This window comes from Hypomesus transpacificus, chromosome 9 (genome assembly GCF_021917145.1).
Source record: "Hypomesus transpacificus isolate Combined female chromosome 9, fHypTra1, whole genome shotgun sequence".
Lineage (NCBI taxonomy): Eukaryota > Metazoa > Chordata > Actinopteri > Osmeriformes > Osmeridae > Hypomesus > Hypomesus transpacificus.
The window spans coordinates 9046769-9074403 of NC_061068.1; the positions used below are offsets into that span (position 1 = coordinate 9046769).

At 43.4% G+C, this 27635-nt stretch overlaps 1 protein-coding gene across 1 annotated transcript in view; it reads left to right on the forward strand.

Annotated features, from left to right (window-relative positions):
• The first annotated feature begins 2455 nt into the window (after window positions 1-2455).
• Window positions 2456-27635, forward strand: part of LOC124470909 (guanine nucleotide-binding protein G(i) subunit alpha-2) — a 44983-nt gene continuing 19803 nt past the window's right edge. The window contains exon 1 of the mRNA XM_047025113.1: window positions 2456-3226. Coding sequence (XP_046881069.1) covers window positions 3109-3226 — 118 coding nt within the window. The 5' untranslated portion in view covers window positions 2456-3108. The remainder of the gene's footprint in view (window positions 3227-27635) is intronic.

Genomic DNA, 27635 nt, shown 5'->3' on the forward strand with positions numbered 1-27635 from the left:
TAATATTTTGGAGAGATTCCCTTTATAACACTAATGTCAATCTCAAAAGAGGTGTCTTAATCGTAGTCAAATCTAAATTGCTAAATAATATGTATTTAAGGCCTAACATGGTACAAGGATGTTTCCTCCAACTACTTGAAGTTCTCTTTCCTGTACTCTTGTCTGCCCGGTGTCTTGTCCCCGGTGCTATTTTGCAGCCCTGTAATGATTTGAGTGTAAACAAATAAACATAACTAAATATCTTTCTCTCCCATATGGAGAGAACAAGACTAATTCAGTGGATGTACTGTAAGGATTGTAAGTGTCTGTGTTGTTTTTAAGAAACATGACTCAACTGTATTGAATTGTGGTACTTCAACACACACACACATATATGTAAGCCTAAAGCACCAACATAAAATAATGGCCCATTACTGAATATACTAAAATATATATTCATCATTTAATCACACATATACTGTAGGCTATATGTATAAAGGATGAATAGATATTTTTAATAATTTAAATGAATCAGTAATAGGCCATTATTTTTTGTTGTTTTAGTCTTTCAAGTTCATGACTCTTATTGAATCAAAGTGAAAAAAAGTAAATAATCTTTTGATAGTGTCATCAAACAGTAGTGAATTACACAGTAGGTCAGGTCATTTTTTTAACACCCTGTTGCTGGTGTTGAGGACTACCAGAGTGGGAGCAACTGTGAACTGCATTCCCTGTATCCCCTATTGTTTTTGTGAAGACTTGGGGAAGTGCACATTATGGGGTGTTCTGTACTGTTGTATGAGTGTTGTGCCATTGTTCCGTCCAACTTGTCAACACCTCCTCTGACAATTGATCATGTTCTCAGACAAATGGCTGGTCTGCATGTGCCAGTGTACAGGGGAAAGCATCAGTATCAGTCACCATGGAATTAACAATCTGTTATTAATGTATATGGTGTAAAATGGATGTATTGTATTCTCTATTAAAGGTGAAAAAAATAATTCAGGTGATATATTTTCACACTGTTTTTCTTATAATAATACAGTTATGTCCCCCTGTGGTTATGTAAGTCCGACGGGCAGTTGTAACGTACAAGCTGCAGTGTCAGAAATATGGTTATTTGCTTGACACTGACACAACCCCCCACAGTAGCATTCAGGGAGGACATTGTGGAAGGGATATTGGATGCTTCCCATGACTGGCAACTCAAACACATTTCTCTGTGTGATTCATTTCCCTGTGTGATTTATTGAAATCTGTATGAGTGAATAACAACATATTAAATATTGACTTTAACCAGCATTTATACATAATGTATATAATTGTAAACCCTTTATATCTATATGCATATCTAGTTTGTATAATGTAAATAGCAGGTACAGTTTTAGTCAGATTAAAAAACATAAATGTAATCATTTTAAAAGTGCTTTTAAACCCTTTTGCCCTATAATTGATGTCTTTATTTTTATGTATCTCTCTATATTTGAAACCATTGTGAGCAGTAAGTGTACTGAAAACAATGTTGCAATAAATATATCAAATAACATTTCTCAGTCCTTTGTTAATAATTTTGAAAAATGTGTTTTGTATTTCAAAAGACACAAATCTACACCCAATTAGATGACCCCATAATGCTGTTAAAGAGGGACTGAGGATGAGAACTGCATGCATACTGTCATGTATACACAATTCAGACTGTTTTGTAGATTAGATATTATATCTGTCCTGTGTAAAATTAGACAAAAAGACTATGTGATAAACATTGTCAATTATTGTTATGGAACAACAAAATGAATATTTCTGTAGTTTTGATTCATGCTAATTAGAGCATAAGACATATCTTTCTGAAATGAACTTGAACGCAATCTCTTTCAGGAGGGAAGTGCTTTCCTGGAAGTAGTATGTTTGATGATACACTTTTATCAGCATTTGTGTTAATGTTGCAGCCCAGCGTGCAGGTGTTTGGCAAATTTGGGACTTAATTAATATACCAAAACATTGGAATCCAAAAATCAAACGTTGTGAATGTTTAAATATCCCTAACTATATAGTCTCTATACATAGTGGGTCATTAGGAATAAAGTCAGTAGAATACATAAAGCACAAATATCTGAAAAAGGAAAATTTGTTAAAACCAGTAGGCTGAGTATTTATTTATTTATTTTAAATGAGCAGTAACCTTGCTGAAGCCACAAGGTGGCATCAGAAATCCACAATTGATGGAATGTGTTTGGATGTTATAGGCTAGTTTCATACGCTTAGGCTAATAAAAGATTGGTGCCATTTAAGAAGACAGATGAGGGCAATATAGAAAAATATAGTTCAAGAAAGTTTGCCTTAAATATGGTCAGTAACTTACATGTCTGAAACGTTAGTTCCTTCATTTTGCTCCCGTGATGGACTGAGCGCGATCCTACTAGACTACAATTCCCATAAAGCAAGCGAAGTGGGCGTTTTTGCACGGAGCTGGCGCTGCTGAGCTGGGAGGTGACAGAACTGTCTCCAGCTTGTCGGGCAGCAAGGAACTTACGGGTGTGGCTTCGAACGTGATAAATCTATACGAACGGACATAATGCATAACGGCGATCGTGCATTATAAAGGACTCAATTAAAACATTTGAAAATAGAAGATAACCGATTACTGCACCACAGTTAGGTGTGTGAATGTGGTTTAATTGAAAGGCCATTGGCATCGGAATCCGATCTGCTCAGTTTTAACAGCTGGAATACTTTTGCTGAAGTTCGTGGCCCTTTTGGTGTTACCTGCGAAGCTGACAAGGATTAATTACTGACAATTTTCCGCAAAAGTTCCTTATAGTTCCTGACCTTGTTATAACAGATGCGTTTAATTTGTCCTGTTGGCAAGCTTTCAACTGAAGAGCAGAAATTTGGACGCTGAAATCCATTGAAAATTAATTGGAAATTGTCATAGTTCTGACATTTGCTACTCGTTAATGTTCACATATACAATCTATTTTATCAAAGGGGAAGTAGCATTTCTCAACTCCAGTGCTTAGGGACAGCTTTTATTTTTAAATAAAAGCTTCCAGGCACACCAGTGTCGCCAAGATATTTTTTCTCTGTAATATTTTACGAAAAGCAGCAGTCCTGAAGCGTGCACTTGGAACCATGGGTTGTACAGTGAGTCAGGAAGATAAAGCCGCGGCCGAGAGGTCCAAAATGATTGACAAAAACCTTCGAGATGATAGAGACAAAGCGGCCAGAGAAGTGAAACTGCTCTTATTGGGTATGTATTTCAAAATGATAACTTCATGTTCCAATGTTTCACGAGGGTTTTACAATCGTCTAGTGATAGACTACTTTATGTGACTATAGCAACATAGTTGCAATACAATGTTGTTGGGGTAGGCTACGGTTGATATATTAGCCTACAGGAACTGTTTAATTGTCACAAGAGGTTTTCTATTTTAAACGGAGAATGATTAGTGTTAGGAGACGTTTCCATCAACAGCTTCACATGCATCTCAAGCACAACTCCTACTGTAATCAGAGCCCGCACATGTTTTGGAGTGCGCCACGGTCACACCACTGGAATTTGATGTATTGTGTCAAGTCAAAGAAAAGAATGTGAACGTATTGGGATTCTGGGATTCTTTTGGGTTTAACTGTTTAATTAACTCTTTATATGCCTTCTCTCAGCCTGAAGTGGCCCTGTAGGTAATTATGGATATTGATTGAGGCAATTAAGCACCTATTGTGGTCTAGGCCTACTTGTGTTGAGTTCCGTCCTTTGGTTTCAAGTTGTCTTATTAGTCAAATGTATCTAGCTAGCCAACCGTTCCATTGCTTGTAGATGATTACCTAACATGTTAGAAAAATCTATCAGCAACCACGTTAGTTTTTAATGCATTGTGTGCGGGCGTGCGTGCACGCGTGTAGGTGTGTGTTTTTGCATGACCAGTTTTTAAACCAACCAGTTCCCCAGTTTGTGCATATCATGATCAATAGACTGGCATGAGTCATTTGGTCACACTCTCATGTGCCAGGGCAAAGGTTTGGTCCACACTCTATGCCCCTGAGACGGTTAGTGTTGTTCCCAGTGTACTTTGCCCTCATTCTAACACTGTTTGAGTAATGGAATGTTTTGATTACACTAGAACCTAAATAACACATGCTGGACACCAAAACAAAATACCCTGCTCAGTTTAGACAAATGTTGAAGGTTGGAAAGAATCTTATGACCAGGGGTGAATCTAGGTTCCCACTTTTGGGGGGGCTAAGCCCCCAGATCAAAACTATTATTTTTCCTGTGACCCAGCAAAACTAGGGGGGTCTGGGGGCATGTTCTCCCAGAATAATTTTTTGACAATATCCTTTTAAATAGTGTCCTTTAGTGGGTTTTAGGAAGATAAATTAACACATTTTGATTTAAAATACATATATATATATGATTTTTTTGGGGGGGGGCTAGTGAAACTTTTGGGGAGGCTCCGGATTTCCCAGATTTGTTAAGAAGCTTCATAGAACGCTCCTAAAAAGCTCTTACCGTGAAGAGCTTCATACCGAAACCCAGCCAAGTTAGATAAGAAAACATTCTGGAGCTTTGTTTTGTAATTAGACAACAGGTGGCCTGTGGTTAACTGCATTTTGAGTATTTGAATCCTATTATTATCAATACACATAGATTCATGCCCTTGGCCAACTCTTTACCTCTCAGCCAGCTCACCAACAGTCACGTTATGTATGATCTGTAATGTCTTAGGAAATTGTTAATCATTGGCTTGCTGGCCAGGTGATAATGAAAGGCCTGAAGGACTGGCCCCTTGTTTGACAGCAATCTGAGGTTGGTTTTCTATTTTCAGAACTTATTGTGACACACACACACACACACACACACACACACACACACACACACACACACACACACACACACACACACACACACACACACACACACACACACAGACACAGACACACACACACGCTTACTTTAAAGTACATTAGAAGGCTGCGGTGCATCATGACCAAAACCTCATGCCATAAGAACAGTTTATTTCCTTCCGCAACTAGCCTTATTATCAAGGCCCCAAACTGACACTGCACTCTCATATTAGTTGTTATAGTATATTGTAGTTTTATTTTATATTGTATAGTATGTTGTATGTCAGTATGTTGTTGTACATTTTTCTACATACATTTTTTTATATTGTATATGTAAGGATAGCACACACACTTTAAGATCTTAGGATTCAATATGTTAATGCACCTGCCCACCAAAGTAAATTCCTTGTTTGTGAACACTTGGCAATTAAACACAATTCTGATTCTGATTAACCATTCAATCAAAACGTCTCTGTGCTATTTGCCACGGGTGTAAGACAAATCATATCCACTATTACAGTGTGTGTGTGGGGTTAGATCCATATACGATTATTTGAATCCTTCTAATCAATCTTTATGCTTAGTGACTGTGAGATACTGGTTTATAACTGGTTTATTGCTAAATAACATAATAATGAGAAAAACTCTTCACGGCATACTATTTAGCATAGATTTTCTGTCTGGGAGTTTGAAGTTGTGAGTGCCTTCAGACTGTGAGTGTGGAAGGAGGAGTGTGACATCCTTCCAGAGGTGCTACATCATGCCTCCAAGAAAGCCCTTTTAGTTTTTCCATCTGCTGCCGTGGAAACATGCAGAACAGCTGAGAAAAGCCTCACCCCTTCTCTTCCAAACAACAGGAAGAACCAACCTGCCTGCTGGTGGTACATGTCTCTGATCTGAACCTCCTTCTGTCTCTGAAGCACACACACGTGAGCAGGGGGCTGTAGGGCCTGAGATAATGGATGGACCTAGCTGCTATTTTGGGGGAGACATAAGGAAATGATGAATCTCTTGGTCCTAAAATGTTGTTAGTAGTGGGTCCTTTTAGGAAGCAGAGAAGGCTAACCAGACACATCAACCTCACTTAAGAACCTTCACTGCTCCAGCCTCAGCTCTATCAGGGAGTTATTCAAACAAGTGGATACTATGTCAAAAGTGACAGTTTTATTGCAATTTTTCCATTGCAGATTAGAATTTTTTACGAAGAAAAAAATTATATCACAAATCAATTTACCTGTAATGCTATGCTAACTACAAAACAATTACCCTCTTAGTAACAACATGTCAAAACATGATTTTTAATATTCCAGTCCTTGTTAGCAAAACACTTCCCACAACCAGGTTAATGCAACAGAAAGGAATTCATACTGTAACTGTGGCTTGGGGCTCAGGTGTTCATTAACAGCAAGCACACTTTCAATGGCTTCTTTTCACATCTGACACTGAACAACATGTAATTCCTACCCTTCTCTGACCTGGTGCCTCAATCTGACACACTTGTTTATTTACCCTATTCTGAAGTTTTTTTGTTCCTAAGTTTCACAGTTTGAGGTGGACATATCTGTACGATTCGACTCCTCTGTATACACATACACACAACTGGTCTGAGGCATTAATATCCATATATTAACAGCATGTTGGCAAATAATGAATGCACAAAAATATTGTGTAGATTGGGAACTATAATTGTATGGATATATAAAGCGTTATAATCTAAATAATGATGTAGTGCACCCTATTTGAGTCAGACTACTGGCAAAGGATTTCTCACACATCTTCCTCCTTATCTGTCTGGTTGGTTTTGCATCCAACATGGCAGCTATGTTGGTTATAGTCATTTGAAATGAAAGAACGGTTGTTGTTTTCCTGAGATGATACAAAACCCATGGTGGTGCATTCTGGTCCAATTCAATACCTGCTTAGGGTGAGGATGTACAGACATATTGCAATACATTGCAGTGCCTTCTAAGAAAATCAGGCCAGTGTTGTGGAAGACAGTTTTGCCTAAGGCTGTTTTAGTCTTAAGTGTCCCAAACAGTAGAACGGTAAAGAGCACATTACCCATTGAAGAACGTTTACAATAAGAGCTTGATGGTTTTAAAGCTGAAGGTCTGTTTATAGAAGCCTTTAAGTATTGTATTGGTATTTGGAAAACAAATGCTTTCAGAGAACCCTGTTGCTAATGTGTATAGATAGAGAGAGTGTAAGCACAATGTCACACAAACAAGTTGGGATTTTCCTAACCTCAAGGCAGACATATGACACCAAACCTGCTTCAATCTACACTCTTACCCTTCCTATACACATCATCGCAGTGTCTGAGGAATCAGGACAGAATACCCCACATTTCACACTTTAGCCTGGCCAAGTTGATGGAACTAGAGCGTGTCTATTCCAGTTGAAGTGATCCTGGATTGCTGAAGCCCAGTGATCAGGGACGTTGCAATAGATCTGAAGCCCAGCTGTTTAGCATTGAGGCTGCCCTCAACTCCACCATTAGATAAAGCACCTGCTGTAACTAATGTGAGTCAATGACCTGCAGCACATTGTTCCAGCAGCCATACACGGCCAGGCTGACTTACCTTGATATGGGTAAATAAAGAGAGCGACCAATCAGAACTGAATTGGTGAACCTTAGAATTCCGGGAGAAACGCAGTGACTCAGAAATACTTGGAAATCAGTCCACATTACCATGAAGGTTAAACTTTTCAAAAAATATTGCTTAAAACAAAACTGACTAATGTTCTACAGGTATGCAGGTTTGCCAACCTTGAGCAATCTGCTTGCATGACATCTCACCCTCACTTCCATGCACAGTCACATTCTATTTCTGTGAACTCTGCTTGAGTTAGCCACCCACTGTGCATAAAGACATCTTAGAATGTTCTTGAGTTTGACAGATTTATGAAAGCCTCTGAATGCTCAACTCATTACAACCATTAAAGATTCAGGGCTCAAAGTCAGACTCACTTTTCTATATGGTCTGCACCCCTCTCCCACCCTCCCCCCTTGCCCCTCCCCACTGGCAGCTAGTTCCCCACATAGTAACACCACTTTACATTAAGGTTACATGAACTACCATGTAATTATATAACAATACCTATAGTAAAAACCTTGTAGGTACATAGTAATTGTTATGTAATTCAATGGTATTAAGTGTTAGTGGATTCGGATTTCACAAAAATGTAAGAATGTTTTTGTAAAGGCACAGTTGAAGGTGGTGTTACTAAAGCAACATCTGTGCTAACTTAACATCCACTTACCCCTGGAAAACCCAATCACACCCAAGTTTAACTATTGTATAATCACTTGTAACCGTAATGAAGTGTAACCACATAGAAGTTCTTCTTTAACCGTATGGGTATTGCTATGTAATGAAATGATGGTCAATGGAACCTCAATGTCACGTTTTGTCCGGCACAGTAGCCATATCCCCGTTCTCACTTTTTCATAGACTATAGTTGTTCTTGAAGGACTTAATTGTTCTTTTTGTGATTGTTTGTTTTTGTGTATTTTGTCCCTGGGATAATAAAGCTAAAGAAATGACAAATATTGGATCATGTTTGTAGGCCTGGAATGATCTGAAGCGAACAACTTGACATATTTGCGCCGGGAATGTCTTGTGGTGGCTTATTGAAGAACAAGTGGTTGCCTTTATTTATTTATACATTTTCTCTGATTGAGTCTGTTTCTGATATTGTGAGATCAGTACTCTTCGTCAGAGAGAAAAGGGACCGCAAATGACTGAGATTCACAGAGCTGAGATTTAAACTTGATCAACTGTGTGACATAAGCTCCAATCTACGTATATCAGCATGGTTGCTGACCTCTCCTTGACCTTAGGCTGCAGTCACCTGTTTCATCTGTTAAACCGTTCCTTACTTTTACTGGAAAGGGGATTTCATTCTGACCCTGAATAACGTATTGGTGGTTACTGAACCCTCCATGTTATATCCCCCGGGGCAGCCAAGATTACATTTTCCTATGAAATGATGAAGGTTGAATTGATAATAATAATACTAATCATAATAATACAGTGGAATTGGTGTAGTGAGGCATTTACCTTAGGAGACATGTTCCATAACCTGCTGTCAGAGTGGCCATGATAAACCATTCAAGAGTGTTCCCCCATCATCATAGCAGCTTTCATAATACTGCTTTAATTACAGTACAACGATTATCCAGTGCCTGGCTTCTCTAGATGTACAGGGTCAGGTTGACCTTTCCCGCTGACACACGTGTGTGTGTGTGTGTGTGTGTGTGTGTGAAGGTGTCACACTGACATCTGAGAGCCCACCTGTGGCACCACACATCACCCACAGTGAATATTTAGCCTCAAAACGAGTCAGACTCTATTTTCTGTCTGTCTGTTTGTTTGTCTGTCTGTCTGTCTGTCTCTCTCTGTCTCTCTCTGTCTGTCTCTCTCTCTCTCTCTCTCTCTCTCTCTCTCTCTCTGTCTCTCTCTGTCTCTCTCTCACACAGCTGTCTATTGTTCCTGGTTAATTCCTGATCTCATCTTTTCTGTCCAAGTGGCTTCTTTCCCCTTTTTCAGTTGTTGTGTTGTGTGTAGTAGAAGTAGCATTAGTAGCATTAGCAGCAGTTGTAGTAGTAGTACCATCAGTAGTAGGCAAGGAAAGAAGGCCCATTTGGCAGAAACCTTTCTACCTCTGATAGTGTTGGAGGAAAGTGAGATGTACAGAATATTGGGATTCTGCAAGCTGTTGGTACAGTATTTGCAGTATGTGTGTGTGAGAGAGATAAAAAGAAATAAAGAGGGGAAGAGATTTTCACTCTAAGCATCACAAATGCATGTTTATTTTATTTAAGAAGGGACAATACACATGTATTAACACAAGCACTTGGGTCCAGATTTAGCCATACATAATACAGCTACCCTGTTCTTCCTCATTCTGTCATTTTGTGCCCCAAGGTCTACAGAAACCTTTTTCAATTACATCTCCCCCCTCCCCCACACTCGTACATATACACACAAACCACTTTAAACCATTGCCCAAGTCCCCAACGGTTAACCCAACCCCCCAGCATTACTCCAAGTTGGCCATTCATCAGCTTGTCCATCTCCAGGTTTACCTCAAGTCCACCCGTGACATCATCAGACCCTCCTGTCACAGTGGTTGTTTCACATGCCCCTTCTTGAGGGGTTATCCTGCCGACCTGCAGCTGAAGCTCTACAATGGTGACGTGCTCTTGGCTTCCTTCGCGGACACATTCTCTGTACAGTCGCTCTGCCTCTCCAAATCTGGATGTGAAGAAGAGCAGAGACCGATCCCAAAATGGCAGGTTCTGCACTCTGATGTCAATTCCCCCCCCCCCCCCCCCCCCCCCCCCCCCCCCCCCCCCCCCCCCCCCCCCCCCCCCCCCCCACCCCCCCCCCCCCCCCCTTCTTCCCCACCACCCAGAGAGCCGAAAGGTCAGATATGAATGGCAGGGTCGGAGTTGAAGCGTCACAACCTCACTACCTCGAGGACATCAGGATTAAAGATGTGTGTGGGCTGGGGGGAAGTTGAAAAAAGAGAGTGGGAGAGGAAAAGGTGTGGTAGGAGACGAGCCCGGCAGGGTTTGGTCTAGAGATGGAACAGTGTTTAACTCTTCAAGTCCAAGGACTGTGTTATGTGGAGGGGCTTTGCTCAACACATTTCCCTCACTGCTTTCCATTGTTAACAGCTAACCCCTCGTCTCTCCAAATCTCTCCCTCTCTTCCTTCCCCCTTGGACATGATGATTACTAGGGCCCTTTCATGTGTGTATCTGTGTTCTTGAAACATGCCTTCTCTCTCCGATCTCCCTGTCAGAGGACTTTTGTTTTGAAGCTTCTCTAGCTTGATGGCTCTGCTCTATTGAGCTGAGGAGCACTGCAGGCTGAGAGTGTGAGTTTGGAGATACAGTAGTCAGCCTGTTAGAAGCCAGACAGGAAGAAGGCGTAGTTTTCTCTTAAAGAGATAGGGTGGAGCTGCCTTTAGTCCTCTCTGCTGACCCTGTGGTGCATGGCCTGTTTGTATTCTAACCTGCAAGGTACAGGTATATTATCACTGTATAAGTGTCTCTTAGTTTTTGTTAGCTGTTCACAATGACATTTAGTGTTCTCTATGAATGTACCGTAGCAACGCGTCATTTCTCCATCTCTTTTGTGTTTCATCTGTTAAAACTTGGGCCAGGCCACCACAGGTTTAGCTAAAGACTGCAGATGCCAAGACTGTAATTGAAAGGTAGATTTGTTGTGATAGAATTGCATGGCTGTAGATAAGCACTGACAAGAGCCATACCTATCCAGTTTGACATTTGGATGAATACACACACACACACAAATACATTCTATACACCTATCCTGCTAGATTACTTCATTGTTAATAAAAATGCAAAAAATAGGCTGCAGTAAATCAAATTACTGTCCTCAAAATGAGACGTTTTGATTGAAATGGAATAGGGAATTCCTGCCGACAAATAACTTCCTACGTCAAAACAAAATGAATCTGAGCTAGCTGCCTGCCCTTACACCCTCCCTGGATACCAGACTATTTCATGGTTGCAAATATGGAGAGGAAATTAATCTTCCAACCATGTGCTCAAGCAACTCATGTTTCTCTTCCCTGGCTCTTCTAAACCCTTTGATTAGGATTGGTGGAAAGACTGCCTGGTGCAGATGTTGATAACCAAAGGCACAATATTAGGTTACCTAGAGATGATAGGTACTTTTTCTCTTTTTATTTAAATATATTATGTTCTTGGTTATCTAAAGTTGAGATCCTATGCTGCCCTGCCTTTCTCCATTTGAATAGTCTATTGCCATGTCAACAGAGGGTTGATGTAATTTCCTGTTTCAACCATCACCCCCTCCCCCCTAACCTCTCACTTCCTTTTTGGGCTGGCTGCTGTAACAACTAAAACAGAACTAGATGCTAATCCTTTGTTCGGCTGGCTCAGGAAGTTAGCACACCCATCCTGTGTCATTTGGCTGATTTGACTGTAGGGTTACATATTGGCTGGTTACCATTCCCAGACATATTTCAAGCTCATACTTAAGTTGGGGGATGTGTCCGCTTCTGCTCTCATATATCTCTTATCTTCTGTTCCTTTTTTAGCTAGCTAGTTATGTGCCTAAATCTGTGAGCACTGTTTCAGGTCAGTGGCCCAGACACACAGCTGGAAAAACTCACTGACTTGTTGACCCTGGAGGGCAGGGGAAAGCTGCTTGCCTCTGCCATGGCCTTTCACATTCATTGTTTCACCCCCCACCCTTTGCTGCCTTGTGAATGAATGGTGTATTTCCTGGAAGAAGCACCAGTGTTTCAATGTGTCGCTGCCAATCTCTGTCACAGTTTTCACATTGCAGAAGTAGCCTCTCTTATACAAGTACATATCACAACAATGAAGTTTGTTACTAGCCCAGAATAGTATTTGAGATAAGTGAGGCCTCTAATAACAGTAAAACAGCTCATACAATTGTGAGTTTCATAATTGGTGCTTAATCGTGTTGTTAAAAGCCCCCTGCCCTTCACCCACCTCAGGCTATGAAAATGTTTTGGGAAGAATGTGGGACCAGAATGACTTTTTGTACTTAGCTATTTTGTTTTCCACCCCATAAAAGCAGCTGGTAAAACAGCAGTGCTGTGTGGGAGGCCCCATGGAGAGATCCCTGGCCCATGTGTTCCAGCCAGGGCAGGGCTGCTCTATATCAGGTGTGTGTATTTGTATATTTAAGAAGGTGTGTGTGTGTCTGTATTTGCACGTGTGTGTGTGTGTGTGTGTGTGTGTGTGTGTTGTATGGTTGAACGATGTGTCGGGTGGGTGGGTAGGTGGCTGATGCTAGTGATCCAGAGCGTTGGAGTTCCTCACACACGGTCTGTGAATTGAGGCCAGAGTGTCACCTGACCATGCGGTCAACAACTACTCTGCATCTGGGCTCAAGAGGCTGGAGAGGACAAGCATCTCTCTGAGGTGCCTCTCCTTATTTCCTCCACTCACTATGGCCCCTCCTCATCTCTACACATAGCCACACCTCCAATATTTATACCTTACATTGGCAGAAGCATGAATCGGGAGGTGATTCGTTTGCTGAGGAGATGCAGAATAGGGATGTGTAGTTACCCGAGGGGAAGAGAAAGGGAGGCTGACCCTGCTGCTGTGTCCTTATCAACCTCGATTATCTGTCCTCCCAGGATGGCTTTAATCACACATGCTGGCTGGCAGGGGGCTCTCAAAGGAGTTGTAGTCAGTGCCACTCAGACAGAGTCTGGGACAAGAGAGAGGAGGGGTGTAGTGCTGTATTAGTGCTCTTAGTGTGGGCTCACCTGCCCCTTCCCCTCCCCCTTCACCTCTTTATGGACCTAGACAGCTCAGGGTTTTTGTGTTTGAACTGAAACCTGATGCAGCCCTCAGTAGCCATAGATACTAGGTGAAGAGGTCGCAACAGAGACATGTTCCCTGAAGAATCACTTTATCTGTTCCCAATATCCAAGGTCCTTTGAAATTTGACCAACACTGCCATGTCATTGGATCTCCTTCTCCACCATGAATTACACCATGAATTACACCATGAATCACACCATGAATTACACCATGAATTACACCATGAATCACACCATGAATCACACCATGAATCACACCTTGAATCACACCATGAATCACACCATGAATCATAGTTATAAGTTATCTTACTGAAGATTCTGCGCAAGTGTCGGCCACCCGTTTATCCAGATGTCTACAGATAGACCACAACACAGTAGTGTTGTGATCTATCTGTCTATTCACTCTCTTTGTTGTTTCACAACCACTATTTGCATGGCAATACAATAGTTAAAGAGATGTTTTGTGGTTGCAGTTGTCAGGTCAAATTCACCAAACAGGGACAGTTGAAAGGCGCAGTGCGATGTCTACTTGGTGTGCCAAGCTGCTTGTTTAACACTAAATGCAGCTATTTAAAAAAATACTGTGAACAACATGTGGTTCCAAATTAATCAGTATCTATTGTAACTAAACTTTTCAACCAGTTTGAGCAGGGCACAAGGTCATGCTTCACTTTGCAATTATCCTTATTTCCCCAGCTGAGGCTTCTGTCACACTGGCTGTTAGGAGCAGCTGTGGCCTACCAAAAGTCTGGCCAAATATAACAGTAGCCTTCCTTACAACAGACATACTACACTCTCTTTTTGACTCTCACACTCTCCCTCTCCTTATCACTATTGTTTTCCAATCCTCTGCATCTTTCTTTTCCTCTTGTTGTCTTTGTACAGCTCTCTCTCTCTCTCTCTCTCTCTCTCTCTCTCTCTCTCTCTCTCTCTCTCTCTTTCTCACACATACACATACAAAATAACTTGCACACACCATGACCTTGACTTTTCCTCCTTTTTTTCCTCCTTTCACTCCTGACCCTGCGTCCCAAAGCCAATTAGAGCAAGCAGAATGAGAGTGTAGAAAGAGATTGATGAGGAGGTTGACTGAAGTACAGTAGAGAGGTTATAAGGATACATGTGTTCCACGGCCCACAACCCTACCTCGACCTGCTACAGCCTGTACCTCTTCTAAGTTTTTGAGTGACTGATTTACAAAATGCCCAGAAAAGGAGTGTTTCGCCTCGCACAGCACTATGTGAGAGTGTTTGATGTGTCTTATGGCCCTGTTGTGCCTATGTGCCTGATGTGCTGTGTTGTGAACCACAGTGACCTGACTCAAGGCTAGCAACTCCTTTAGCTTGTTCCTCATCATTTCAGTAGGTCATCTTACGTAATATGTGTAGGAGGACAGGACACTGTATTGTCTGGCCATGGCTACAGGGAACACTTAGCTGTTCTCTCACAATCAAGTCAAAGAGCAGCCATGAAAGAAGCACACACACATTGCTGGACAGGATGATGTAGTGCTCAGGCAGCCTTTCTATGCCCCCCACTGGTCAGCCAGTCTCATTAACCACGCCTCAAATCACAGTTAACCCAATTATTCAATGAGTTCAGTATTTAGAATATCCACCGGTACCAGAAGAACACATGAGGGTTTGAGTCTCACCTGAGTGCTGCTCACCATTCAGACTTCAATTACTGTTCTGGATTGAATTTAAGGTAACAAGCGTGGAAATGTAATCTAACAGTCTTGTTTCGGTAGCTCCTTGGGTGACCCCATGTGTCTGGGTCCAACCAGGGGTGTAGCTTCGTCTGTCTGATACTGACTGCTACCTGCTAACTGCTGTTCGCGTAATTGAACTCTTATTGCAATTGGAGAAGATCCATCTGTTACACTTCAACTTTACTTTATGAATGGCTGGCTGCTGAGGGCACAGATTACTTTTGCTAACACTCTTACTCCCACAGCTGTCAAGAAGCACGCCTGTTGATATTTATGCTCATGCCACCTCAGGTGGTATTCCATGGCTTCTCCAAGTATGAGAGTATAATACGTAAAAAAGGGTAGGTCATTGGGATTGTTAGGAAGTGGGAGTAGTGAGTCATAAGATACACATCTAAATAGTGTAGCAGAGACAATTTGTAATTAAAACTCAGCTACCTAGCACTGTCTTGGCTAAAACAACTTGTATTAGCATATCCTTTTCATCAGAAGGTTATCAGAACTGATTAGCCCTATGTAACAAACTGAATCACCGCAATAAATAAAGTTTGTGCTGCCATAAATGAGTGAGGCAGTGTTTGAAGTTGTATGTCTCAAAGCCATACCCATGATGAAAATGTGTTTTTGTAGGAGATAATTGATTTCATTTATATTGATCATCGTCTTTCTGGCCTCAAGCAAGGACAATAATGTTTCTTCAAAACTCTGTTGCCACTGATTTACAGACCGACACGGGCCACCATTAAAGAAAGGAAACATGTTCTGGCCCTCGCAGAAAGAAGTTTGGGGGCCCCTGTCCTAGAGGCTCACCTTTGGATTAAGGCTATAATACTGTCTGACCTAATACACTGTCTGGCCTCCAGGCTAATGAAGCTGAATTCTTGCAGGACCTTCCCTTCAAGGCATAAAGAGACTCTCCTAAAATCCTGAAGCATGTGCTTGCATGTTTGTGAAAGGGACTCTAATGACGCAGCTTGGTTCAGTTGGAGTTCCTGCGAAATGATTGAAACAACAGGTTAGAGTAAAGACAGCATAAAGGCTCTTTGAGGACAAGGAGTCTTTGGCAGTGTGCTAGACACTAGGTAATTGTGTGTATGTGTGTGTGTGTGTGTGTGTGTTCTGTGAATACAGGTGGAACCAGTTTGAGATGTTGAGTGTGGCTGTGTACAGGACTGATAAGGTCCTGATAAGGTGGATTTAGAGGTTTTCTAGTTCCATGTGCTTTCTGTAGTGGACTACCCTGCGGCCTCAATAAGTCATGTCACAGCAGAGTATCTATGTATGTGTGTGTGTGTGTGTGTGTCTAACTATACATTCACTCTCCTGGGTTTGTGTTCCCCTAATATGGCCTGTGTGCTGGTGAGGACAGTGAAGATTGTGATTAGAGAACAGATCACTGGCCTGCTCCAGTCCAATAGGATAGCAACAGAGAGATGAGGAGTGTATCTGCTGCTTCATGGGTTGATTACGTAAACACCACTTCATTTGGCGTGGGTAAGAAAACAAGGGCTGGGATTAGCTGGTGGTGGGAAGCATGGGTATACTTGAGGGGAGGAGAAGAGAGGATTACAGGAGATAAGAGGAATGGTATAGTAATAGTAGTATTAAGAATAATAATAGGTGAACACCACTATTCATCCATTTGATTTTAAAAAGCTCTGAGTCTTATAGCAGGACTGAGCCTAGTTAGATTGAGTCCAATGAGCCCCATATGGCCAGTAATCTGGCATTGGCCACAGATATGCAGAGACACCAGCCTTGGCTCGACTTGAGAGGACATGGGAGAGAAAGAGAGGCGAGGGGGAGGGTAGAGAGATAGAAGAAGAGAGACAGCAGATTGTAGAGAATAGTAGAGAGGGAGAACAGAGGGATGCAAGTGAATGACAGAGAAAAAAGAGAGGGATAGTTGCATAAAAGAGGACGAATGCATGCAGTTCTGTGGTTCTGGAGAAAACGAGATTGAGATAGAGGGAGATCGAGAAGGGGGGGGGGGGGGGGGGGGGTCTCTGGAGCAGTAGCATAGCTGGATGCAGCTGAGCTTCTGGCTGGCAAGGACACAGCACTGAGGGCTTTATTGTGATTTGTAATTATGTGGTTTCTCTGTGAGGCCTCAGTTTGTTGCTCTCTCCCACACTGAGAGCCCTTTTAGATGGGGAAGAGAGCGAGAGAGTGAGAGAAAGAGAGACACAGAGAGAGAGAGAGAGAGAGAGAGAGGAGAGAGAGAGAGAGAGAGAGAGAGAGAGAGAGAGAGAGAGAGAGAGAGAGAGAGAGAGAGGGAGAGCAGGAGAGAAAACACCAAATTAACCCTTTCTCCAGCAGAGAACAAATAGCACTAGTAAGAAGCCGGCGTGTGTGTGTGCTTGTGTGTGTATATGTGTACTTCATGAGAGTTGAAGGACCCTACCCAGGATTACACTGTCATTATGACTAATATATAACTGGTGTCCAACATTCCTGTCAGAAATAGCCCACTAATGATGGTGGGTTATGCTAGCCTGTACTCTAATTCTTAGGTTTGCGAATAAACCAAACAGCTTTGTTAAATTGAAGCTAAGCCTATTCGGAGCATAGAAGGTGCAGTCAGATTAATTTGCAGATTCTTTCAATAAAAACGTACACGTAACACACATCTAATGGCGAAATGTCATGAATATGAGTGACTGAGGCTAGATGCAAAAGTCTGGAGTGTGTCTGTGTGTATGTGTGTGTGTGAGGTGGGCGTCTCAGTTTGACCCAGCCCAGCGCTGCTGAGAAGTGAGCTACTTAGGAGTCTTTGTATCACCCAGATAAAGATGGATGGAGGGAAGAAGGGATGAGATACTGTAGGAATGGGAGAGAGGATAAAAACACATAGGGTTAGGGAGGGACATAGAGGAAAGAAAGATAGACAGCAGAGAGAGAGTGAGAGAGAAAGTGAGAGCATCAGAAATCAAGCAAAAATAAAAGACAGAACGGGGAGAATTATGGAGAGAGAGAGAGAGAGAGAGAGAGAGAGAGAGAGAGAGAGAGAGAGAGAGAGAGAGAGAGAGAGAGAAAGAGAGGAGGATAGAGAGGAAAATACACACAGTATGTTTCCACCCCATTTGAAAATAAACAGGAAGCGAAAGCTGTTCTGGGTGGGGGCAAGGGGTGGATAAAGTGCTGCTGAGCACAACCAGAGTCTAAGTTTAAATGAGAGTGGGTTTGTCTGTCTGATTGTCTGCCCCCCTTTCAAACACACCTTCTTCTTTGCATGCCAGTCTATGCCTCAGTGCCCACGTTTGGCACATCTGAGCTTGCCCAGTCAACTGGTAGTGGATGGGGTTGTGAAATAAGCAGTGTGGAAGCTTTCAGCATGTTTTGATGAATTCAGCTGGCTGTGCTGGTCTAGGATTTACATTGTTCCAGCTACAGAACCAGAGTTAAGAGTATCAAGGTTCTGCCTCGAAAGTAGGGAGAATGGACATTGATCCAACTTATATCCTCTAATCAGTCACTCTGCTTGTAAACGTCTGGGAGTTGCTGTAAATCCAAATCGAGGCAAATGGCTGTGCATGGCCCAATACTGCCAGCCTACCACCCTCCTGCTAGCTTCAACATTCAGATTTCCTGTTTTCTACACTGACTGTGGTTTTAGTACTTCTCTTACAGTACCTCAGTGTTGTGTTCAACTTTTTCCTACCATACACATAGACGCTAATGTACAGACACAGAGGCATGCTATTCTGGACTTTAATTCACAATCCATGTCATAGTTTATACTTTCGGTAATAGATTAATGTCAATTTCCCAAAGTGCTGATGTGCAATTGGCTTTCACCTCCTAGGCTGACAGATTCACACACACATGGATGCACACACACATACACACACAAAGCTTATCAGCACAGCCTAGTGCTACTTCTGACAATCAGGATGAACAAAGCTCTGGCCTTCCTACTCCTGTTTGAATAATGACCAGCAGGGAGAGACCCATCCTGCCAGGGAAAGTACACCATCTCAACCCTCCAGCCCTTAGTCACTAAATACAGGTCTCCCTATCTCTCCCAGAAGGTTTGGTGCATGGTCCCATAATCGAATCACAAGCCTGTACCATGTAGCCACATGTGTCCTGGTGTTGCCATAGAGCCAGTGTGTCCTGGTGCTCTGGGTCTGTGGGCCACGTCTGTGTGGTTTAGGACAAGACTTGGGGGTTGTGGATGGGAAATCCTGAGACGGGCGAAGCAGAGGAACCCTTGTTATTGGGGGGGGGGGGGGGGGGGGGGGGCGCTTTGTGGCTTTTGGTGTTGATCTGGAAACTGTCTGCTTCATAGACTGGAAGCCATACATCGTGATGCAATTGGTTCTGCGCAGTACTAGTTGCATGTTGTAGCGTAATGTGAGTTCATAATATAGAGATGATTAGAGAGAGAGGGAGATATAAGAGGGAGGTGAGTGCGATGAGGTTTAAGAAAAGGAGAAATAGAGAGCGATTGTGAAAGGACATGAGAGTTTGAATTACAAGATCAGAGTTTGTAAAGAAGATCCTTAAGGGGACCACATCTGAGCTGTGGTGGTTGCTTGTAACACTATATTTCCGAGTCAGCACAAAGAACAGGAAGGGTGGGTCTGAGCAGCGTAACGCATTTCCTGCTAGGCAGGAAGTGAGCAGGGGTCGAGAGACTGAAAGGCAGAGCTAACACTTGGTGCTGCTGCTACTTCCAAAACAGCCCAAACAGTGAGACTACACACACATACGTAAACAGTATATTCACACAGTGAATGAAGCTAGGAGGCTGGAAGACACTGTAGATAAAGATACTTCTCAACCGTAAAGTTCCCCAATTTCAGTCAGCAAGAGACCGCATGAAAATTCACAAGTCATCCTCTTAAGATTTCACCTCCCGCTGATTTAACTCTGAGTGACAGTGGACTAATCACTTGATCCTGACTCAGAGAGGAAATGAGAGCAAGAGTATAAGAAAAACCAAGACACTGTATCACTGTCCCACCGTCCCACTGTCCCACTGTCTCACTGTCTCACTGTCTCATTGTCTCACTCGCTTTTTTATCATCCTGAAATGAGTTTGTTCAATCTCAACACACACACACAGACACACACACACACTCACACACACACACACACACACACAGACAGACATATGAGCCATTACTCTGGTTGTATTTAAGTATATCAACAGTATGTGTCTGTCGGTTTGTCTGTTACAGTAATGCATAGTTGGACCCATGCCCAAGTTGAGCTTCACAAGGTGGCAGGCAAACATTTATTTGGAAAACAAATGATTTTCTTCCTCTCCTCTCTGTTGTTTCTTTGCTTATGGACAGGAAATTAAATGATAGACAGGAAACTGAATGACAGTGTTTGTAAGCAGTAAAGGGATGAACCTGACATTAGAGGATGATGGAGGCATTAAACTAACCTTCTGGATGAAAGGAAAGAAGAAGAAAGAGAAGAGATAAATGTCTGACTCATCTGTTTGGAACTGTTTATGCTGAATCTGTGAGGGCAACTTCAGTACAACCTGTGTGTTAGTATGTGTGATAACAGTGTGGCCCTGTCAATACACTGTGGATAGAACATAGTGTTTATTGGTTGCTTATTGTCTTGTGCACATGGGTCTTTCTTAAGTATCTTCTCTGGCACAGAATGGAGGGATGGTGTGAGGAACATTTTACGTAACTGAAAGCGTAAAATGAAGACATAACATAATTTCCCTCCCATTTGTCCAGAGGACCAGAGCAGATACAAACCAGTCCTTCAGATTTGTGCAGGACAGCCTGGTAAATATTTAATGTATAGGCACTGCTGGGTACAACTTTGATAGATCTCCTCCAACATTTCAGGGGACTGGATAATTCAAGAGATTGGCATTCATGCTATATGAGTTTTCAGCTCACAGTATGGCATATGTCTAAATTTAGGCCATCTCTGGATCTACTGGGATTCCAGATAGACAATGATGCCGACGCTGCCAGAAAGAGCCAGGATCTGAGCTGTGTGGTTTAGTGGTTCCTGACCAGACTTCTTGCTCTCTTCTGCCCACTATTCACAGACTCACTGTGCTTAAAGGAGCCAAACATTTCCCTTTTGATCACCTATCTTAGCTAATTTCAACCCTACTGTGGATGATTTGGCACCTTCAGTCTAACCTATAAGGTGACCTAAGAGGCAAACTCTTCAATCAGAATCAGAACTTCAGATACTGTTGGACTTGGTCCCACCTCAGGGACCACCTCAGGGATGCACGTAACAGCCCAAGTGAACCAGACCATGACACGTTCTGGAGTTGCATTAAGACAACCAGTCTTCAACAATGACCTCTTATCTCTGCCTCTCGTTCACATGAAGCGTTCCATGCAGTTCCCTGCCTCTCTGTCAGGCCTGACTGCACAGGTTGTCAAGGAAGTGTCTTATCTAAAGGTAGAGCAAACTCTCACCCGTGGCTCTCAATGAAGCAGTTTGTTGAAGGAATTAATCGTCTTTGTTACTCCATCTGGTATTTTATATTTGATAGCTGCAGTGACTTGGCCGGTTGGGATGACTGTAATTGTTAATGTGTGGAAAGGTTTTAACCAGCTCAGCGACTAAGGCCTGCGTTGCCATGGCATTTATCGTGGTGGTGGAGTGTGTTTTGAAAGCAAACAGGTCTGTTTTGGCACTAACTGAATGAGAAGGCACTGATGGTAAGATGAAGGTGACAGGCTTATTTTGTGTTTGTGTGTGCACACGAGTGTTTGTGTTTAGGATGTTGGCAGCTGTTAGCACACCCGAGTGATGTGATACTTCTTCTAGCTATCACAGCTGGCAATTTTCCTCTGATATATGGGCACTCATACACATTTACACACCCACACACAGAAACACACACACTCCTCTGCTGTGTTATTTTACAACTGTATTTACAGTGCAATCCTCATTGTTTGGTGTAACGTATTTTGTGACTCCGTTTTTGTCTATTTGGGTTGAGAGAATCCTATTAGAATGCACTACAAGTCATGTGTCTACTCAAAGTCTCATATTCTCTCTCTCTCTCTTTCTTTCTCTCTCTCTCTCTCTCTCTCTCTCTCTCTCTCTCTCTCTCTCTCTCTCTCTCTCTCTCTCTCTCTCTCTCTCTCTCTCTCTCTCTCTCTCTCTCTCTCTCTCCCTGGGGCCAGGCCATGGCTCCAGTCAGCTGCAGAGAGAGGGGGCCTGAGAGGAAGTGAAGTAAACAAAAGGAGAGCAAACCAAACAAAGCGCTAGCGAGCCTTTAGTGAACACACTGCTCCTACAAAGAGCTCTCTGTCACAGTGTTGGACCTACCCCACTCCGTATTCCTGTGGAGTACCCACACACACCACGGGCTATACACACACACATTAGTAGCCGAACGCACACACACACATAGCTCACAGCAGGGAGTCTTGCAAAGCCCTATCTCTTCTCAACGGCTTTATTCAAATGATGTGTTCAACCTAATTCATTCAGAACTGAATGGAACATTTACTGAGCAGTGAGTGGCGAGAAGAGCATGATGAATAATGTTTGTGTTCTGCTTGTTGGGTTGTTCAGGTCATTAGTCACACATTACAACAAAGAGGCTCCTTGCAGGATGATGACTTACTGCTTCAGCACAGTCTAACTTCTACCCTAAGTGGTATAGCTGTGTGAACACTGATAACCTGGCTCGGCTTCTCATGGTGTGGGCCTTGTTGACATGATAGCTGGTCTAATTAAAAAGCCCATTAACCTGGGAGAGGTTACCTACCCTGCCCTTACTGTTAGTGGAATGTGCTGAGTATCTGCCCTTGTCTGACAAACACATACAGAAATGATTTCTTTCTTTCTTTCCTGGAAGCTGAGGGAGTTGTTGTTTCTGACTCTCCCTGCTTCACCTGATCCACGGAGCACCAGGGGGGGGGAACGTAAGGCTTGAGGAAAACAATGTTCTGACTTCAGAAATGATGTCATGAATGAGACCAAATCACTCAAATGAACACTGATGAGGCACCTCCATCACTCCATTGCCTGGCCTTCATGCTAATGCCCTTTGGAGACACCACACATCCCCCTCAAATGATTTGATTCAGCCAGAGGTGTCATTGAGCAGGCTGTCATTGAGCAGGCTGCAGCTTGTGTCTGTGAACGTTTGAGTTGTTAAGGAACCTTGCAACCCCCTTCTCCCTCCACCTCTTCTCATTTCCTGAGCTGTTTTTCAACAGACTTACGGGTAAGGATTACCATAGCAACACAGAGTAGAAACAAACTTCCGGTCTGTGCCCTGCGGTCAACTCATCCACCTTCTCTTAGGACCTCTCTCTCAGGCAGCCTGGTGGAGTTCACATCTTAGGACTCCTCACCTGGCCTTGTCTTGCATGCACTGGCTCTCTGGATCTGTCCAGTGGACTGACAGGACTTGGCGCCTAGTTTGTTTCCAATTTGACCAAGTCTCTCTTTTTCCTAACTGAACAAATACGGCCAGTAAAAAAGTTCAATCTTAAATACACTGCCAATATCTTTATTTTCATATTGGTGCGAGTCTGAACTTTATGTTGAGTATTGCCATGAGCACCACTGACTTGGTTTACCAGTGCTGTGTCTTCACAAAGTGGGAAAAACCTTCAGTTGACGTAATCTGGGGCTTGGGTAAGTTTGCCACTATGGTTCTTCACCAGGAGGTTGACAGTAAATCATAAGAGAGAAGCAGGGAGGAGGGTGTTTAATCAGCATACAGCAATGCTGCAGGCCGATCAACACGTCACTATTTCACATTAAAACAACCTCCCAACATTCTCCTTTTCAGTTTTACAGTAACACACCTCTACTTGTATGTACCATACACACACAGACAGTGTATCAATATGCCCACACAGTAAACGGTTACGTATGTAGATTTGAATGAAACAGACACCTCTGATTAGAAATGGCAAAGGCTGTCTGCATGTGGTGTGTATGGGCATGCCAGAGTCTAATAACAGCCCGTAGGACTTTTTCATAGTGTCAGTTTCAACCAACCCTTCTCACCTAGAATGTCACTGCCCTGCTCGACCATCTCCACCCCCTGGAGTGCTGGTGCCAGTGTCACGCCCAATTTCACTCAGAAGTTGATGAGGGGAAAAAAATACCACCTGCAACAATTCCATGGGAAAAAACAGTAAATTGGTCAGTGTTTAAGAACTGGTGGGTAGATGTTCTCATTATAACAATGGTTAGCATGGAATGAGTTGTGGTTCCTTCCTTTAGGCTGCTATGCTTTTCTGTCTGTAATGAAGGGACAGCTTCCATCCAGACATTATACCTATGAGGCCGGCCAATAACTATCATTCTGCAACTCAAGACAATTCGATCTGCAAAAATGTACTTCCTGAGAAGTTGATATCCCTTCCATTACTCTACAAACAACTGATATGAAGCTACAAAGATATATTAATGAGGTGGAAGGTCTGAAGCTGACCTCAGCACACCTTCAGACGGCTGTTTGAAACATACTCCATCAGGCCAGCGGACCGACCTTGATCTGACGTGTTCAGTAGTTTCAGGGACTTCAAAGTCCCTCACGCTCTGTCCTTCGTTCCTTCAGCTCCCCTGTGCTGACTGCATCTGTCAGGGAGGCCGGTCATAATGTCACATGAAGAAGCAGAGTTTAGACACCGGGGGGGGGGACTCTGTCTACTGCTACCACCTCGTGTGGCCGGTTGGCCTTTCCTGCTCAGTGGGCTTCAAGGCAGTGGTTCCCCTGCTTGGCAGGAAGGGCTGTGATACCAGAGCTGTGAAGAACACAGCGCCAGGCAGCCCGGCCACCTCGTCTGCTCTTTGATCGATGGCCTTTCAGTTGGAGTAATCATCCTATACCGGCTTTGCAGGTCTGCGGATTGTTTTGCTCTGTGTTTGTTTGTGGGTCTGTAGGTTTGTTTGCTTGCGTGTGTGTATGCCAGTGTGTGCGTGTGTATTTAGATGAACTCTGAGGGGGAGTAACAGACTTCCAGGGGACACCTGAGGTTACTGTATTCAAACTGGAGCACAACAAACTCAGATCATCCATATTCATCCTCCAGTTTATCATATCCACACTGAGCTGCAGTATAACAAGGTGGTGAATATTTCAATGAGAGCCTTCTCTGTTCTCTGCTAGTGGCCTTGTCATGTTTGTGTACTCTGCTCCTCCTTTCCCTCCACGCTAAGTGACCTTATGTGCTATCTGTATTATTGACTTAGACAAAATGTCTATGAGACCTTTTACCTTAGTAGAACCATGTAGATGAGAGTAGATGAGTCTAGAAGCATGTGTATCCGGTCTTCACTTTGATGATTGTGGCCGTTTCCCTCCTGGATTCCCCCTAGGCAGCCTGCCATCACATGCAGCAGGGTTTGGGGGTGCTCTGTGTTTACCACTACTCACTTCAAAACCAGCAGCTCCAAGACAGCTCAGTATTGGGTAAAGGTTGCAACACAGAAAGACCAGGCTGGATCTCAAAATACTCTGGACTCCTGTGTTCCTGCTGCACTACTAGGGGTGGGGAAATTTTTTTATTTGCATTTGAATCGCGATTCAGTCTTCTAGCGATTCATAACGATTCACACATTTCAAAAATCAATTAGGATTTTTTTTATAATAGACCATGCTGCCCCGTCACTTCTCATCCATGATCCAACAGACCTGTGTGTGTGTTTGTGTGTGTTCGCATGTGAGACTGTGTGACAAGGAGGTCGGGGCAGGGGGCTGCTAATGGAGGTATGTTTAATGCATCAGTTGTACATTTGTACCTTGGCTTATGATGCAGCTGCAGTCACTAGTCAGCACAGGCGGGTCCACTCTAGTTTCTCTTCCTCTCTCCAGCTCTCCTCTCTTTCTCTAACTGTCTCTCTCTTCATATCTCCTCACCTCTATCCCCTCCCTCTCATCCTCTGTCCTCTCCTCTCCTATCTTCTCCTTTCCCTCTTCATTCTTTCTCTCCCTCCATCTTCAAATCTCGACTAGACTCAACTCGGTTCTGGGAGCTAGACTGTTGTGGAGACCACAGCGTGTCTTGCTTTTCCTCTCAGGTCTCCATGTCATTGTCTCCTCGGACTGTTGTTCCTACAGGACTGTAGACCAGCACGTCCATCAACACAAAATGCTGGGGCACTGCCAAGCCCAGTTGCTGTTCTGTGAGATGGGTGCTTGGATAATTGATTGTGTGTATTAAGTCTATTTAGAGTGCTGTAGTGGTCTAATAAACACAGAACAATACGGAGGCAGGATATATCATTGTGGTGCTCTCTGTTATGACTTACACGCCTAGTGGCTTATATATATATATACCTGTCTGCTACTGTACATAGTGACTGATACTGTTAATCATTTCTGAAGAACATGTCTTCGCTGTTGAGTATCAATACTCCTTCAGAACACAGTGTAGTTGTTTGTTTGTTTTAGCATTTTTCCAGAGCCTGAGATGGCTAGTCCAGATGTGGCCTTGGTAGAGTAACTACATAAAGCAAGCTACGTTAGGAAGGCTACAACTACTGCCCCTGGATAATAGTGCCACTGTCAATAAGGCCTCCAGGGCAGTGTGTGCTATCATTAGTACAGGTTCAATCTGTTTGTATGTGTTGAGGCATCAGTGTAGCCTTGTAGAAGTCAAGCCGGAGATCTAATTAGTAAACCCGTAGTGGGACCTCCACAATTGTCTGCTTTGAAACTCTGTCTACCCCCCTGTGCCCCCCTCCTTACCTGACCCTGAATTCCCCTCTCCGCACAGACTGATAGACAGGAAGGCCAGGGCTTTAGAGATAGTACCTGCTTTCCTTCCTCTCCCCCTTCACTGTAATTAAAGAAACATATACTGTCTCCTAATTACTTTAACAGCATTGCCAGGTAGCTCCTGCATGTGACATTGTGACTGTCTGTGACCGTATGTGTGTAGGAGTGTATGTTGCCCTTGCATTAACATGAACCTGTGAAGAGGGCTAAAGCAGTAGGAAATGGCTGACATATAGGGGGCAGAGGGAGAGAGAGGGAGAGGTAGAGAGAGGGAGAGAGAGGGAGAGGTAGAGAGAGGGAGAGAGAGGGAGAGGTAGAGAGAGGGAGAGGTAAAGAGAGGGAGAGGAAGGGAGGGAGGGAGGGGAAGGGAGGGAGGGAGGTAGGGTGGGTGGGTGGGTGGGGAGGGAGAGGGAGAGGGAGAGGGAGAGGGAGAGGGAGAGGGAGAGGGAGAGGGAGAGGGAGAGGGAGAGGGAGAGGGAGAGGGAGAGAGGGAGGGGGAGAGGGAGAGAGGGAGGGGGACAGAGAGAGGGGGAGGGAGAGAGAGGGAGTGTGGGAGAGAAAGAAGAGGGAGGGTTGTGATGTGCCTAGGGTCCTGACAGCCTGTCAAAACACATTATCGCTCAGAAAGCTTGGATGTGTGAAATGACTCCCTTTTCTCCACCCTCTGCCCTGCTGCCTCCTTCCTCATAATACAAATTACTATGTTTTCATCTAGCATGTACACCGTCATCTGAAGCAAAATCCAGAGTGCGATTTGAACCTGTGACATATTGATCTGGCAGTCAAATGTTCTAACCAGTGAGCACTCTCACCAACTCAATAAACCTTTGTACGTCTCTTTGGACAAAGCTAAATGAAGAAAATGTCAAATGTAAATGTAAACCTTTCAGTCATAACAGGGACCTACCTGGCTGATGAGCTGCTAGATAGCTGTTGGCTGGCTGGTGGGCTGGTTTGCTGATCGAGAGGATATGCGACCATGTTGGGGGTGGTCTTGGTCCAGCTAATATTGTTTTCAGAGAGGATGTTGCACTTGGAT